This window comes from Ovis canadensis, chromosome 11 (assembly GCF_042477335.2).
Source record: "Ovis canadensis isolate MfBH-ARS-UI-01 breed Bighorn chromosome 11, ARS-UI_OviCan_v2, whole genome shotgun sequence".
NCBI lineage: Eukaryota > Metazoa > Chordata > Mammalia > Artiodactyla > Bovidae > Ovis > Ovis canadensis.
Window position 1 is genome coordinate 62,693,416 of NC_091255.1, and position 17,608 is coordinate 62,711,023.

The window sequence follows — 17,608 nt, forward strand, 5'->3', positions numbered from 1 at the left end:
GAAAGCATCACTACAAACAAACAAAGCTAGTGGAGGTGATGGAATTCCAGTTGAGCTGTTTCAAATCCTGAAAGATGATGCTGTGAAAGTGCTGCACTCAATATGCCAGCAAATTTGGAAAACTCAGCAGTGGCCACAGGACTGGAAAAGGTCAGTTTTCATTCCAATCCCAAAGAAAGGCAATGCAAAAGAATGCTCAAACTACCACACAGTTGCACTCATCTCACACACTACCAAAGTAATGCTCAAAATTCTCCAAGCCAGGCTTCAGCAATACGTGAACCGTGAACTCCCTGATCTTCAAGCTCATTTTAGAAAAGGCAGAAGAACCAGAGATCAAATTGCCAACATCCGCTGGATCATGGAAAAAGCAAGAGAGTTCCGGAAAAAACATCTATTTCTGCTTTATTGACTATGCCAAAGCCTTTGACTGTGTGGATCACAAGAAACTGTGGAAAATTCTGAAAGAGATGGGAATACCAGACCACCTAACCTGTCTCTTGAGAAACCTATATGCAGGTCAGGAAGCAACAGTTAGAACTGGACATGGAACAACAGACTGGTTCCAAATAGGAAAAGGAGTACGTCAAGGCTGTATATTGTCACCCTGCTTATTTAACTTATATGCAGAGTACATCATGAGAAACGCTGGACTGGAAGAAGCACAAGCTGGAATCAAGATTGCCGGGAGAAATATCAATAACCTCAGATATGCAGATGACACCATCCTTATGGCAGAAAGTGAAGAGGAACTAAAAAGCCTCTTGATGAAAGTGAAAGAGGAGAGTGAAAAAGTTGGCTTAAAGATCAACATTCAGAAAACGAAGATCATGGCATCAGGTCTGATCCCTTCATGGGAAATAGATGGGGAAACAGTAGAAACAGTGTCAGACTTTATATTTTTGGGCTCCAAAATCACTGCAGATGGTGAATGCAGCCATGAAATTAAAAGACGCTTACTCCTTGGAAGAAAAGTTATGACCAACCTAGATAGCATATTCAAAAGCAGAGACATTACTTTGCCGACTAAGGTCTGTCTAGTCAAGGCTATGGTTTTTCCCGTGGTCATGTATGGATGTGAAAGTTGGACTGTGAAGAAGGCTGAGCGCCGAAGAATTGATGCGTTTGGACTGTGGTGTTGGAGAAGACTCTTGAGGGTCCCTTGGACTGCAAGGAGATCCGACCAGTCCATTCTGAAGGCGATCAACCCTGGGATTTCTTTGGAAGGAATGATGCTAAAGCTGAAGCTCCAGTACTTTGGACACCTCATGCAAAGAATTGACTCATTGGAAAAGACTCTGATGCTGGGAGAGATTGGGGGCAGGAGGAGAAGGGGTCGACTGAGGATGAGATGGCTGGATGGCATCACTGACTCGATGGATGTGAGTCTGAGTGAACTCCGGGAGATGGTGATGGACAGGGAGGCCTGGCGTGCTGCAATTCATGGGGTCGCAAAGAGTCGGAGATGACTGAGCAACTGAACTGAACTGAACTGAACTGGGAGTTCCTTGGTGGTCCAGTAGTTAGGACTCCATGCTTTCGCTGCCAAGGATACGGGTTCAATCCCTGGTCGGAAACTAAGATCCTGCAAGCTGAGCAGCATGGCCAAAACAAAACAATGAAAAAGCACGACGGCTAAGTCTGAATTTCAGCTTAACAACAGATAATTTAAAGCAGAAATGCAACCCTCACCCTTCTCCCTTCCCAGGCTCTCTTTAGCGGCAGAGGAGTTGACCTCTGCAGGCTGAGGTCTCTGAGTCCCCAGGTCTACAGCCTTTCGGCAGGATTCCACCTATAGGAGGAGACTGGAAGGTGTGAGCCAGGGAGAACCAGGGTGGATCTTTCCCCGGCTCTCAGCCTTGGAAGGTTTCTCCAACAGCAGATTTTTGTCTACTCTGCAGCTGCAGCTCCGGCCGGGCAGGTTCACCTTTATCCAGCCTTCCATCAGGTAACGCTGATCCCCGGACTCTGATAACATGCCTTCCTCTCTCTGATCCTTTGATGGGGGGGGTGGACGGGGAGTAATGACTTCTCCCCTGCTGATCTCTGATTGTCTCCAAAAAGCTAAGAAACATCAAACGCCAAGGTCCTTAGTTCAGGTCCGTCCCATTTCAAGGTACTTGACAAAGGCCATAGAAATACATTCACATAGTCAAGTGTTTTTGCAAAATTTGCAAAATGGAAAAAATTTTAACCCCAATCGGTTACGATTGCTTTCTCCTTCTACTCTGAGTTCCTGCCCACTGTCCTTTCTCCTGTGTATGGTACCAATGGAGGGGTGGCTGGCCTTTGGAGGCTCCTGCTAATGAAAAGTTGAATTGGGAGAATAGTTTGGATTTCAGTGGGCTTTATTTACAAGGTTTACAGTTATTTCCATGCATAGTTAAGTGACTGCTTGTCACCCCCATGTTAAGGCCAGGAATACTCCTACTTACTTTCCCAAATCTACTGTGCAAAATCCAAAGGAATAAGATAGGGATGAGTCTGCTGTATTTAAAATGGATAACTAACAGGGACCTCCTGTAGAGCACATAGAACTCTCCTCAGCGTTCTGTGGCAATCTGGATGGGAGGGGAGTTTAAGGGAGAATGGATACAGGTATATGGCTGAGTCCCTTCGCTGTTCATCTAAAACTGTTACAACATCGTTAATCGGCTATACCCCAATACAAAATTAAAAGTTAAAAAAAATTATAACAAAATTAATGGGAAAAAAGATATGAATGTGTCCTGCAGTACCTGTTGCCAGAAAACCGTGGGTAGTGTGGGAGAGCAAGACTTGAAGCACAGGGAGCCAGAGGCTGCTGGTGGTTTGGTTGCTAAGTCGTGTTTGACTCTTGTGACCTCACGAACTAGGCTCCCCTGTCCTTGGGACTTCCCAGACAAGAATACTGGAGTGGGTTGCCATTTCCTTCTCTAGAGGATCTTTCCGATCCAGGGATTGAACCCTGGTCTCCTGCACTGCAGGCGGATTCTTACTCAGGAGCCACCAGGGAAACAGTCAGAGACGACTGAAGCAACTCAGCGTTCATGCACACCGCATACAGTTACAAATGCCCCGTACTTGTCTCTTTCTTTCTGGATGGGAATCACACGAAAATGGAATTTATCAGGATTCTTGTGTTTATAGGATGAAAAATTGCAGCAGGTGCCACAAGCTTTGAGTTAAAGTACCCTTTTTCACACATCCCAACTACCAAAAGCAAAAATTAAATTAAAAAAAAAAATTTATTTGGCCACACTGCACAGTATGCAGGATCTTAGTTCCCCAACCAGGGATCAAACCTGTGTCGTCCCCTGTAACAGCAGGGCAGAGTCTTAATTACTGGACCCTCTCCACTCAACCAGGGAAGTTCCTAAATTTTGATTAACTAAGAGATGAATTAACTTTCTATTCTCTCAATTAAAAAACCATATTACACAGTCATCATATAAAGAAGTGATCAAGCAGTATTCAGCCAAAAAAATGTAGGAAAATAAATTACTTTGGAGACAGGACAAGTAGTTGATTAATTAAAAAAAAATAATGTTAGCTTTCTGAATTGGGGGATGCTTAGGAAATTTGCCCACTGTTTAAAATTTATAATCTCAAATTTCTTTTCTCATTGTCCACATATAATTCCATGCGTATCGTTAAAGAGCTGTATAAACCCCACACACAAACCTGGCTGCCTCTTTGTGCCCTGTGGCTTCTCCATCTTCTGTACATTTAAGTCTTTCCGTTCTAAATGCTGGAGCGGTTTTTGTTTCCTGGTTAGACCCCGGTTCACATGCCGCAAGCAAACTGTTCATGTGAGAACGATGAGGAGAGTAAGGCCAATGGACCAAATCGCGGATAAGGTGGAGGAGGGTTAGCGATCAGAAACCAATGTCGACAAAAGTAGCAGCAGGGGGGCGCCCCAGAATGTGAGAAAGGCTGAACCATCCTTTGAGTCCTGCTTAATGGGCAGCAGGTCACCAAAGACGCAGATGTGTCTCACTCAACCTGTCAATGCTCGTGAGAGTAAATCCAGGATACACATAGGGAAGTGCGATCGGGGACTCAGGGGCAGCGGCCCTGGGAGGGGAGAGAAACAAAAGAGCCGCCATGGAGGGTCGGCCGGACAGGCAGCACTGTGGCCTGGCCTGGGGAGCCTGAAGGTTCCAGAAGAAACTACGGCCCAAGTAATCTGGCAGCAGAATGAATGATCTCCAGGAGAGGTGGCTGCTTACCTGGGGGCAGGCAGCCCACCTCTAAGACTAGGGCATTCAGGCTGGCCCAAGGAAGCAAGGAAACCCCCTCCTGCATCCCGTAGGGGCCAAAGAAGAAAAGGAGAGGCGAGGTGGGGGGCCGGGGGGAGCAGCTGGCATCATGTGCCAGCCAGAGAGAGGAATCGCAGGCTGTAGGCAACAGGGCAGATCTTTTAAAGGCCAAGTAAACCCTGGGACTTGTCAGCGGCTAAAAGCAGGCTGATAGTTGGGGCAAATGGCATTTTCTGTTCATTAAAACTCTTAATAACTGCTGGGTTGAGAACACTTGTTTGGAACTTCTCTGGCAGCTCAATGGTATAAAGAAGTCACCTGCCAATGCAGGCTCGATCCCTGCACTGGGAAGATCCCTCATGCCTCAGAGCATCTAAGGCTATGCACCACAACTGCTGAGCCTGTGCTCTCAGAGCTGGGGACCTGCAACTAGTGAGCCCACGTGCCCTGACCGCTGAAGCCCCAGCACCGTAGAGCCCCTGCCTCGCAGCAAGAGAAGGCACCGCAATGAGAAGCCTGCATGCCTAGAGAAAAGCCCGTGTGGCCGCGAAAATCCAGCACAGCCAAAAATAAAGAAAGAAAACTGTATAAAGAAAAGAACACTTGTTTGGTTTCTGGAGCCATCCCAGGAATGCTGGAGAAGGGAATCATCTTGGGCAGTATTTTATTAAATTAATTGCCTCCAAAAATTTCCAGTATCCAGCCAGTCCGTGTCTCACAGCTGTAAGCACAGCTACTGTTAACATCTCCAGCTCAGCACAGCATTCTCGGTTGAGGGTCACGGACGCCCACCACCAAGGAAAAACGCCAGCATCCGCACACTATTTAAGTGCTCTGGCAAGAGGATGGCTAAGTAAATTCAGCAACACCCACTCTGAAGAGCCATTCAAACTGTAATTAGGGGATCCATGCATGGGATCTGATTTTCATGTGAAAAGAGCAGAATTAAAGATGATCTGTACAGAGAATATGCAACTCTCTGAAAAAACATTATATCCCTTTGGTAATTAAATCAAACAATACGACCGGTGCATGAGGAAACAAGTCCAAAGGGAACACAAAAAACAATGTTGTAACCGATGGGATTGGAGAATCTGTCCTTTTAATTTCCTGTTCGCATTGTTTGGTAACAAGTAACTAACAAGATCGCCTGGGGCTTCCCAGGTGGCTCAGTGGTAAAGAATCCACCTACCAATGCAAGAGAAGCCAGAGTCGTGGGTTCCATCCCTGGGTCAGGAAGATTCCCCCGGAGTAGGAAATGGCAACCCACTCCAGTGTTCTTGCCTGGAAAATCCTGTGGGCAGAGGAGCCTGGCGGGCTACAGACCATGGGGTCGCAAAGAGTTCGACACCGCTGAGTGACTGAGCTTCACCACATGAACAAAACGAACAACTAAAGAAAACAAGGCAAGAGAGAAGAGATACAGTGTCTTTTACAAAGTTTTCCTTTTAAAAGTAAAGTAAGGCACAGTCTTGGCAGCTAGAGTATCAGTCCCCAGGGACCAGGAAAACACTGCCACAGGAAGATCCGCTCCCCAAGGCTCAGAGTTTGTTCAACACCCCTCGGAGCCCCTGACATGGACTGGAAGCCTACCTCCCCCACTCCGGCCCCCACGACACTCCACTATGTGCCCCTATGTGCACGCGGCTGTCATTCCACCACCTGGCATTGTCCCCACGACGTCTACACTGGGTAACCTCTGCACAAAAACCCAACACCTGCGCCGGGGCCCTGCAACTAGGGTCCAAGTCACCTGTCCACTAGTGAGGTTTGCAAACCACCCCCCGACAGCCCTCCGGGTTGATTAGCCCAGTCCTTCGGCTGGAAGATGACAGGGGTTGCGTTTAACCCACTTCCAAGTGGCTTTGGGTTACAGGAGCCTTACTCTCTGGCTGAGCCCCGATCCTGGTGGAAACAGGAGGCACAGTCCAGGGGAGGGCTGTGAAAGCCCCAGGATGTGGATCAGATTGATCGACAGGACAAGCCCGAGGCAGCCTGCCAAGCTCGCCTCTGCCCAGGTCTGCCCAGCCCCTCCTGGTAACCATGTTTGTGGGAGTGATCCCCGGCCAGGCTGCCCCAACACGCCTGGCCCAGCCGGGACAAGGGGCCCAGGCACACTCTCAGGGAGGTCTAGGGTGGACGCAGCCAGTCCCTGGTTCCCAGGTACAGCCTTGAGAGGCCCAGCAGGGCCCAGTCACAGCCCAGGCTTCACAGTACACCTACCCTTTAAGAGTTCTGGGGGGAGCAAGGCCTCCCCAGGAACCAGAAAGAAGGCAAGGTCACCCCCATCTCTCATGGGGATCCCTCCTGCCTTGGTCCAGCCTCTGAAACCCTGGGCCGGGGAGGGCACTCCTTCCTGGGGAGGGGGTTGATATGGCCCTTCTCACCCCACCCAGCACTTCCAGGGACCCTTGGGAAGCTGGGGGCCACACACGCAGGCTGGAGCGGCCATCCAGGGTTCCTCTCCCCCGTCACAAAGCCAGCATTGCTCAGAGGATGACCAGGACTCAAGCTCCGTCCAGAGAGGGCGGGCAGCCGGCTGCCCTGTGCGCTGGGATCATCTTCCTCTCCCCGTTCCTATCTCAGAGGCTTGCAGGCTGCCAGCAGTCACGCTTCGCAGAACCAGGTCAGATTAGGCCCGGAACAAAGCTCGGTTGTTGCAAGGCTTCCAAGAGGCCACTGACAGCAAGACGCCCGGAGCCGCCTCCCCCTCCCCCGGGCAGCGCCTCAATGCCCCCCCTTCACGTGGGCTGCAAATGGACCCGGCCCCCAGGGTGGGGACAGGGAGATAAGGCAGGGAGAAACTGGGCTGGGAGCAGAAGGCCACAGTCAACCCAGGAGACCTGAGGCCAGAACGTCCTTCTAGAGCGGTGCTGAAAGTCACCAGCCTGCAGGAAGGAGCCAGCCGTCAGGGACACCCGGCCGACTCTTCTAGGAAGAATAACTGAACCTACAGGGAGGCTCAAAACAGGCCAGGAACTTGCAAAATGGGTACCCCCAGCTCAGCCCAGCTGCTCCAGCAAAACCATGGGTACTTTGCCTCTCAACAGAGTTTCTGGGCCCAGTTACAGCTGCCCAACAGGGAAGGGGCAGGCTGACTAGCTACCGGCCTCAGGGATCCTTCAGTTCTCCTGTCAAACTCAGGGACCCATGGTCCCAGGCCTGACCTCAGGACCCCTGGCCCCAGAGGCCTGTGACCAGCAGGACAGGCTCCCTTCCATCAGTGCTTCTGGAAAGGCAATCTCTTGCAGCTGCCATGGGGACTCACTGGCCAAGGTCTCTGCTGGAGCACTGTGGGGTCTGTAACCTTTTGTGTAACCTTTGGGTCCCCAGGGGGCATCCCCGGCCACTCATACCCACCGATCCCCCATAAGTCCCCTGGTGGTGCCTATGGCTGGGGTGTTCCAAAGTTACAGCTCCAGGGACTTCCCCGGTGATTAGTGGTTAAGAATTCACCTTGCAAAGCAGGGTGTGCGGGTCTGAGCCATGATGGGGGAGCTAAGATCCCACATGCCACAAAGCAACTAAGCTGGCAAGCCACAACTAGAGAAAGCCCACATGCCACACGGAAGACCCAGCACAGTAAAAAAAAATATATATATATATATATATATATATATATATATAAATATAAGCAATAGCTCCTGTAGGGGTGCAGGAACCCAGCATGTCACCTCCTTCCCCACCCACCACTTACTCCCCCCACCCGCCCCTCCGCCCCTCAAGGCCTGGGACCTCTCTCTCCAGTCCCCCTCCCCCCGAAAGGCCACCAGCGGGATCCGCCCAGGAACTGGCGCTCAAGGCCCCGGGGGCCGGGCCCTGTGTCGCTGTGTGCTGAACCCTTCTTATCAAGTACATCTTAAGCAAACTGCAGAGCCCACACAAGGCTGCTCATGGACAAACATCAGTGCGTGCAGAAACAAGGTCCCGCCCCCAGGTCCCATCCCCGTGGGGCCTGGGATGGGCAGGGAGTCTCAGAGGACGGTGGCCCAAGACGCTGGGCGGAGGATGGTGGGGGGTGCCTTTTCTGGCTATTGGAGTCCCTGGTAAGATGCCCTCTGTTGACACTCACACACGGGAGCTCCAGGCACATGATCGGCCCGTCCTTCCACCTGGACATACACTCCAGACCACTGCCCTTGAGGGGCTATCTCGTGTCCTTTCAGCACCCGGGCTCACCCAGGGGGTTTCCAGGAGGAGGGTGGGTTGTCTCAAAGTCAGGTGCATTACCAGGTGCGTGGCACTCCGCTTTTGGAACCCCTCAGGGCAGGCTGGGGAGATGCTGACAAGCAGTGACTTTGGCAGGGGGTGGGGGTGGGCGGTGGGGGAAGAGGTGAACCCAAGGAGTGGGCAGAAAACTGCCAACAGGCTGGGGAGGGGACGGGCTGCAGGATCAGGCTCTGCCAGCTCCCCAAGGACTGGGAGGGCCTCTGGGTCCACAGGGGTCTGGGACCCTGAGCACCAGTCCAAGGGAGGCATGGACAGACCGCCTGAGGTGGCTCTTTCTCTCCGCCCAGGTCCCTGCGGGAGCCGAGCAGGCTGGAACCTGAGGAGGCAGAGGTGCGGCAGCCAGAGCGGGGCGGAGCGGCAGCCTTTCACCAGCGCTCCTTGCCCTCATCCCGCTCCTCACTCTCACCCCCGGCTCCTGCTCCAGGACTTGCTCCTCTCCTCTCCACTTCCCAGAACTCAGCTCCCCCAGCGCTGGGCGTGGGGAAGGCTGCTCACCGGGCTGATCTCTCTAACTGCAGCCTCCCGCCCTGCCCAGGGCTCTGCGTAGCAAGTGCAAGAGCTTTTCAACCTTTGATAGGCCAGGTACTATCTGCTTCAGAGATCTCCTGAAAGTCACCAAGCATCTCCGAATAATTCCCCAAATGCACACTGGCTGGATTTTAGTCCCCATTTCTGTGGCTCGTGGACCTCAGCTAAGCACCCTCAGCACTGAGAATTCCCAGGAGATCCAGGGCCACTGGAAGGCACAGTGGCACAGTATGCAACCAGAAGTCCCAAATTCAGGACACTGGAAAGGTTTCGACAGCAGCCCACTCTGACGCCAAAGGGCTGAGGGAGAAGCCTGGGCCACAATCCTAGTCTCCAAACCAACAGGGGCCCAGGGAGGGTGCCAGCAGCCCCCTTGGGCATCCTGGCAAAGCTGGTGACACACAGCCTCCTTGTGTGTGCTCCCTGCGAGTGATAAGGATAATGAAGCAAGTTACGGATGGTGCAGGCATTCAAGCCTTTCACGTATGAGCTCATTTCATCATTACAACAAATCAGCATTGCCCCTGTCTACCAGATGAGGCAAACGGGACACATGACAAGATGGAGGAGGTGCCAGCCTAGGATTTAATTCCGGGAGCCTGTGCTGTGAACCACTGAGCCACACTGCCCGCAGCTCTGCCTGCCTGGAACACCAAGCGAGGTGCATCCAGGAAGTGCCTGGAGCAGAACTGGAAATGCCAGACACAGAGCTGTTCCCACGCAAGCCCCTGGCATCCTGCAGCCTCAGTGGGCACTCACTCTATTCCCCACCTAGAAGGACCCTCTTTATTCTCCACCTTCTCAAAGCTGCTTATTCTCCAAGGCCCACTCAATCTCGGCTCCCCCAGAAACCTCCCCTACCCAGGGCAATCCAGTAGCTTTTGGAGACTGTACCACTTGGTGGGGGATCAGGGGTGTTAACTAGCCAGGTTAACACCCTGCATCCTGCCTCCCAGGAGAATGCATCTTGCTTGCAAACAATGTGTTTCCATCATCTTTGTATCCTCGAGGCCCTGGCTGCACAGGCCCAGTGCATAATGTGGGTCCAGTGAGTGTTTATCTAAGGCACTCAGGATCCCCTCAAACATATTTTTAAAATTCCTCCCTTTTCAGAGACTCGTGAGTGCTCAAGCCAGCTCTACTGAGAACATATTTGATTTTCTTCTTTCCTTTTTAGCGTTTAAACAACATTTATTATTTACTTGGCTTTAGTGCATCTTAGTTGCACCAGGTGGGATCGAACCCAGGCAGGCCCCCTGCTCTGGGAGCGCAGAGTCTTAGCCACTGGGCCACCAGGTAAGTCTCTCAATTTATTTCTGAGCCCACAAATAGGTCCCAAAGGAATAATCCCACTCAATCCAGGTGAAAAATAAAAGCGCTCCTGGTTGGCTGTCCTTGAATTTTTTGACACTGGGGATCCTTCACAGTTTGATGTGTTCCCTAATTTCAGGGCACTGATGCTACATGGGAGTCAGTCTGACTTTGCAACGAGAGAGGGCACCAACAGAACTGGACCCCCCTCAGAAGGGGACCAAGGGGCCACCTTGCCCCTGGGCCAGCCCCCTCCAGCCCAGCCCCATGCAATAGCAACAGGGTGACCCAGCTCACCTTGGACCACCGCCAGGAGAAGCTGGAAGAGGTCCAAGCTCTCCCAGGCCCGTCCTCAAGGGCCCTGCCCCTTCAGGTAAACACCGGAGACAGGAAGGCCGCCTTTACAAGAGCTGGTTCCTACCCACCTGTGAACACTACTTTGAAACCTTCCTTTTTTTTTTTTTTTCCTTTTTTTTAATTTGCCAGGGCAGGAGGGAGCAGGCGTGGAGAAGACTCATCCAGCCTGCCTCAGAGGCCCTCTGGCATCTGTGTAGGAGGGTCTCAAAGTCCCCCCAGGAAAAGGCCAGCTCACCGGGGGGACTGCGGTGGCCAGACTGATCAGCAGCAGGCAAAGTGTGAGGAGCCAAAGGCAAGAGCCAGCTGGTGTCCCTGGGCCACACTGGGCTGCCGAACTCAGGGGAAGGGCGATGCCCACAACCACTTCAAGTATGTGGGACACATTGGGAAGAGAGGCCCAGCGCCAAACCCTCGCCTATGCCACCTGGAAGCCCCCTCCTCCTCCACCATTACATCAATGCCCCCACACTCCAGAGAGGGAGCTGTGTTCAGGATGGGTGAGGGCCATGCTGTTTGCAACAGGGGGTGAAAGTTGACATTCTAAGCCACTGACCCGGAAGGCCATTTTAGGGGAAGTTCTGAGTAATTATCTTTGAGATGAGTTATTCTTTATTACTCGTTTTGTTTCTGGAAAACATGGAAAGCTGGAGAAGACTGGGAAAATGTCCCAAAGGCAGAGGGATGGCCCAAAAGACTTCTTCAGCTCCAACTAAGTACCATGACTGTGTCCTCTTATCAAGAAAAATTAATTCATGAGTCCTTGGCAGAAAACTTCATGTCCGAGTAGATTAAGGGGAAGAACATGAGGAGAAATTTTGCAGGGTTAGCAGAAGGAGATGCCGTTTATAACCTGACCACTGAGGACGACAAAGGATCCAGCCTGGATCCTTTGGGGAAAATCACAAATTAAAAAAAGGAAGGGAAAAAAGAACAGATCTAGATTCCCCTTAATAAGACCTTCAAACTTGTGACCTCAGCTTACCCATCGTCAAAATGGAACTTCAGAGTACCCAAGGGGAAAATGCTTATAAAGGATCCTGAGTGCCCGGTAGGAACTGGCCAGGCCCCTTCACCTGTCAAGCCTGCTAATGAAGCTGGGATGCCAGCAAACCAAAGGCATCCTGACACCCTAAAGGCGCACCCGAGTGGGCTTCAGGAGTAGCTGGAATTTCCGGTGCTCCACTGGGTAGAGGAATAACAGGAATTCACCTGAAGAAAGGATGCTAAGACCTGGACCACCAGTCCTAGAAGCTGACCCCAAGGAAATCCTCCACACAGCCCCCTCCCACGCACACATACGCACGGAGGGGGACCCAGAACGCCCGGACTCTCGGCCCCTGTCAAGTCAGCGATTCTGGAGAAGGTACAAGGGGGAAGGAGGGGAAACAGGAGGGAAGGCCAGCGCAGGGCAGCGCCTCCCACAGCGGCCCCTCCAGACACCTGATCGAGTAGCGGCCGACAGATGGGGGCAGGAGACTCTCCGCCAGGGTCAGAATCGGGGCCCAACCGTCTTGGGGGTCAGAGAGTTCGAGCACCTGGACTCCCCAGGGCACCAGGGGTCTCAGACTAGCGCGCGGGCCGAGACCCTGGAGCGGCGACGTAGAAGCAGAGGAGAAAAGTGTGGTGGGGGGGCCCAGCGTCTGGTCAGCGACCCCGATCCGGGGTGCAGCTGCGTCAGCTGGCCGGTGGGACTCCCCACACCTCAAAGCTTGCCCCGGGACCCCGACCTCCCACCCCGCTCCGGGCGCGGCGCCCACCTGTGTAAGACTTCTTCATGGTGCCGTCGCGGCCGCCGCTCCCAGCAGAGTGTGGCGGGGAGGCCGCGGGGCTCGCGCTCCCAGGTCGCTAATCCCGGGCCGGGAGTGGGAGGGGTGAGGGCCGGGAGGAGGGGTCGGGCCCGGCTCCGCCCCGGCCCGCCCCGCCCCGCGCACTCACACCTGGCGGAGCCCCGCGCCCCGCGCATCCCGACCCCCGGCCTGGAGCGCCAACCCCGCGCCGGGTCCTGAGCTCGCCCCGGTTCGGCCCGGGCGCGGCCCCTGCACTGCAGCCCCGATGCAAGCTGACCGAGGGTGGGGGTCGCCAAGGTGGCGACCGTCCCCAGCAGCCACACCCCCCCAGGCACGAACGGTTCCTTCCGGGGCGTCGCCCGCACTTTTCCCGTCTAGACTCTGGGCAGGGCGGGGCCTCGCCAGGTGGCAGCGGGAGGAGGGGGCAGGGAGCGGGTGGTGGTCCTTCTGCATAGCTGGGGGGATCGGAGTCCACAGGCCAGCTAAGTGGACCGGGCAGGACCCGGCAGGCGAGGTCCCTACCGTACGTGCCCCGCTACTTTGCTGGCAATCCAGAGGGCAGACTGCTTTGACTGTTTGATGAACTGGGGCCTCAGTTACCTCATCTGTACAATGGGTACGTTGGACCAGATGATAACTTCTGTTGCATCTGAGAAATATCGAACACCTTCCCGGCAGGTACTGCGCGCGGTCAGGTACTGCGCGCGGTCAGGTACTGCGCGCGGTCAGGTACTGCGCGCGGTCAGGTACTGCGCGCGGTCAGGTACTGCGCGCGGTCAGGTACTGCGCGCGGTCAGGGCCTCGACGTCTGAGCGCAAATACGAGGGCACGCATCTTTATAGCCTGGTTAGTGCAGTAAGGAGAATGTGAGTTCCTGAGCAAAACTTGTGCAGAATTCTCTCTGCTTTTGTATCCCTAAAGAAGTTTTCCATAAGAAAATGATTTTTTAACACAGAGGAGAAAGTGATGAATTTCGTCAAGCAAGTGTTGTCAGAATTTTTTGAGGTAATTCCAAAACAAGGTTTTAAAGAATGAGCAGGAATTTGCCAGGCAGCCAAGGTGTTACTGGAAGAGGGAAGGGAGTGGCGGAGCGGGAGGCGCGCGGCATCCCAGAACCTGCGGAAACAGATACGCAAGGGCCGCGCGGTCCAGGGATGAAAAAGAGAGCAGAGGAAGCGATTCCGCAAGCTCCCCCAAGCTCTCAGCTGGGGCGCGACGCTGCCTTCTGCCCGATAATCCAAAACCTGTTTGGAAAACGGAGGTAGAATTAACATCACCAAAACACCCTCTTCCCTTTTCCCTCTCCTCAAAGATCCAAAAGCATTTCCATCGCCTGCTAGAGAGTAGAAAACCTGCCTAAGAATTGAGGCGCACTTGATTCCACCAGATTGTTCCACCTGCTCCCCTTCTTAAGAAATCTGTCCAGCCACAGGCCTGCAGGTCGGGCCACGTGACCCGTCCCACACCCTCTGGCTAGACTGATTGGACCAGAGTGGACGCTGGACTCCACCTGGGTCAACCTCCGTCTCCTTATCTGGGGACCTGGGGAGGAGGCGAGGGACGGAAGAAGCCACAGGCCTGGAAACTGGAGATGAATTGTTAACATCAGTCCTTGGGTTCTGGGATAGCCACCCCCCCCCCCCCCCCCCCCCCCGCCAAGGGCCACTTGCACAGGTTCCTGAAAATTTCGCTCCAGCCAAGGCAGAAGGCTGAGCTCTGTCCTGATTCTGGCCAGCAGACATGATGATTGCACCCCCATACTGATGCCTGACCTTCCCAAGGTCCAACTGCCTATCAAGAATCTATCTGATGGGCACATTAGGGGTTGGTTGCTTCACTCAGCTCAAGTCAGAAGTGCTCTGGTGCACACATGCATCCTCTGAGCAGACAGATCCTGGAGTCGTCGAGGACCCTTGGGTGTTCTCTGTGTACGGTTGGCCCCTTCATACTAGCATTTCTGCCTGGGTTATAATTCATAAGCACCTGGGCACCTAGGAACAAAGACCCATGTGCTGTACTGATGCCGTGTGTGTGTGTGTGTGTGTGTGTGCATATATGTGTGTCTGTGTGAGCACTCAGTCACTCAATCATGTCCGATTCTGTGCAACCCTATGGACTGTAGCCCATCAGGCTCCTCTATCCGTTGGATTCTCCAGGCAAGAATACTGGCGTGGGTTGCCATTTCCTACTCCAGCAGATCTTCCCAGCCCAGGGATCATACCCACATCTCTGGCATCTCCTGCACTGGCAGGCGTATTCTTCATCAGTGAGCCACGGACGGGGAATTGGTGATAGTGCACATACAAAAAAAATGCCAAAGATCTGAAGGAAAGACAGGAGGAGGAATGAAGAGAAAGGAGGAGGAGAAATGAAAGCATTTTCAGGATGCATGAAGGTTAATAGTTTTAAGCATGAAATTTTAATTTTATGGACAACTCTCTTTAAAATGTATGATGTAATCACTAGCCTTCATGACCTGTTTTTCAGTCACTAAGCCAAGTCCGACTTTTTGCGACCCCATGGACTGCAGGACGCCAGGCTCCTCTGTCCTCCACTATCTCCCGGAGTTTGTTCAAATTCATGAGTAGAGTATACCAAACCTTAATCATTTTCTCGCGGCTCAAGTTCATCATAAATGACACATTTAACTGTTACAGACTCACATGTTGCTCCTTCATCATAAACACTTTCAGAGGATCTTCAGAGGCTGCCTTGCAGTAGGTACTGTACCTCTCTCAAGGGGAATCCACCCACTGCATCCTCACGTGAGGGTAGAGAGGGCTTAACTCAAGAAGCTTTGTGGTGCTGAATGAAAGAAGCTAATCTGAAAGGCTGCAGTCTTTCCATCAGGCAGCAGCCGTCAGGGTGAGCCGACATGGGCGCCCACCAGTACATCCAGGAGCTGTGGAGGAAGCAGCAGTCGGGCGTGATGCGCTTCCTGCTGCGGGTGCGCTGCTGGCAGTACCGCCAGCTCTCGGCGCTGCCCCGCGCCCCGCGCCCCACCCAGCCCGACAAGGCGCGCAGGCTGGGCTACAAGGCCAAGCAAGTCTATGTCATATGCCGGATCCATGTGCACCGTGGGGGCAGCAAACGCCCGTTTCCTAAGGGTGCCACCTAGGGCAAGCCTGTGCACCATGGTGTCAACCAGCTCAAGTTTGCTCCAAGCCTGCAGTCGGTTGCGGAGGAGCGCGCTGGCCGCCACTGTGGGGCCCTGAGGGTCCTGAATTCCTACTGGGTTGGTGAAGATTCTACGTACACATTCTTTGAGGTTATCCTCATTGATCCACTCCATAAAGCTATTAGAAGAAACCCTGACACCCAGCGGATCACTAAAGCAGTCCATGAGCGCAGGGAGATGCGGGGGCTGACGTCTGCAGGCAGAAAGAGCCGCAGCCTGGGCAAGGGCCACAAGTGCCACCACACTGTCGGTGGCTCTCGCCGTGCAGCATGGAGAAGGTGCAATACTCTCCAGCTCCACCGCTACTGCTAATACACGTAATGTTTGTAAAGTTCTTACCTAATAAACAATTTAGGATGTTCTTGTCTGCTTAAAAAAAGAAAAGGCTGCAGAATGCATGATTCCAGCTATACGACTGCTGGAAGAGGCAAAGCTACAGAGACAGTGATTAGTGGTTGCCAAGAGGTAGAGGGGATGAAGAGGGATTTTTAGGGCTGTACGACACTGTAGGGGTGGATACGTGGCAGGAAACATTGATCCAAACCCATACTGTTAGGGGAAGCACACTGATTGAAAACGCTCACCCTGGCCAGGTACCATAGTAACCATTTGCATGAGTTGTTTTATGGCAGGAGATCCTGATAAGGAATACGGAACTAATAAGCCACCACCAACCGGAAGAGTTCGGGAAAGGTCTAAAGGAGACACCGCGTGTCCGTCCACTTCCCAGAATCCCTCTCGCTAGCATCCATCTTGGCTGAGCGATGCCTGCGGCACAAGGAAAGACTCTGAATTAGAATGATTGGCCAAAGACCACCCGGAAACTAATCTCATCACCATAAAACCCGACATTGCGAGCCACGCAGCAGAGCAGTTCTCCTGGGTTCCCTTACCCTACTGCTCTCCACCCGGGTGCCCTTTCCCAATAAGATCTCTTGCTTTGTCAGCACATGTGTCTCCTCGGACAATTCATTTCCGAGTGTTAGACAAGAGCCCAGTTTCGGGCCCTGGAAGGAGTCCGCCTTCCTGCAACAATACGATGTGTTACACCTATGTAACCCTGATGTAAACTATGGACTTAATTAATAATAATTCATTAACAATAATTGGGCTTCCCTGATAGCTCAGTTGGTAAAGAATCCGTTTGCAATGCAAGAGGCCCCAGTTCGCTTCCTGGATGGGGAAGATCCGCTGGAGAAGGGAAAGGCTACCACTCCAGTATTCTGGCCTGGAGAATTCCATGGACTGTATAGTCCATGGGGTTGCAGAGTCGGACACGACTGAATAATTGATAATCAAATATCAATATTGACTCATCAGTTGTAACAAATGTACGACTCTAAAGCAACGTGTGTCATAAGAAGGGAGACCCCGAGGGGGTAGTGCATATGGGAACTCTCTGACTCATTAAATTTTTCTGTAAATCTTTTTTTTTTTTTTTGGCTGCACTGTGATGCACACAGAATTTTAGTTCCCCAAGCAGGGGAACCTGTGCCCTGCAGTGAAAGTGATGAGTCCTAACCTTTGGACCACTAGGGAGTTCCCTAAAACTGCTTTTTGAAAAAAAATTTTTTTAAAGTCTATTTTAAAAAAAGAAAAAAGTTTGTGGGTAAGGTTTTTATCTCATGGAGTGGATTTTAAATTAACATGTACGTTTTTAAGGAATTAAATTAGGTTCTTAGACTCAGAGGAATGAAAGCAGGACGAAATGAAAAAGAGGCTTTTGGACTCAGTCTTTTAGAAGGAGGACGCAGGCTGAGAAAGCTATTTAGTTGCAAACTCAGTTTTCCAAAGAAAAAGGAAGTATGACTCAGAGGACTGAGCCAAGGCTGGAAGAACAACCCCCCAGGGCGAAGTCCTTGAAGAACCCTTGTGAGGACCCGTCTGCACTGATTTACAGGGCTAGAGCATGCACCCGGAGTCTGAGCCCACACCACGATGGCTGAGACTCTCAGGATCCTGGGGTCGGGTGAGGA

The 17,608-nt window shown here is 52.6% G+C and overlaps 1 protein-coding gene, 1 long non-coding RNA gene and 1 pseudogene across 3 annotated transcripts in view; 2 read left to right on the top strand and 1 right to left on the bottom strand.

The window, feature by feature from the left end:
- SEPTIN9 (septin 9) overlaps positions 1 to 12,803 on the bottom strand; it is a 180,708-nt gene extending 167,905 nt beyond the window's left edge. The window contains exon 1 of one of the 2 annotated variants that reach the window (XM_069542037.1): positions 12,425 to 12,803. In XM_069542037.1, coding sequence (XP_069398138.1) covers positions 12,425 to 12,443 — 19 coding nt within the window. In that variant the 5' untranslated portion in view covers positions 12,444 to 12,803. The remainder of the gene's footprint in view (positions 1 to 12,424) is intronic. The other variant, XM_069542039.1, reaches the window with a different exon arrangement.
- On the top strand, positions 8,244 to 10,391 carry LOC138414506 (uncharacterized). Its single transcript, XR_011246869.1, has 2 exons — positions 8,244 to 8,287; positions 8,759 to 10,391. It is a non-coding gene; the product is annotated as an uncharacterized lncRNA (long non-coding RNA).
- A 2,526-nt stretch (positions 12,804 to 15,329) lies between the features above and the next one.
- Positions 15,330 to 15,944, top strand: LOC138415496 (large ribosomal subunit protein eL15-like; annotated as a pseudogene).
- Positions 15,945 to 17,608: the final 1,664 nt, after the last annotated feature.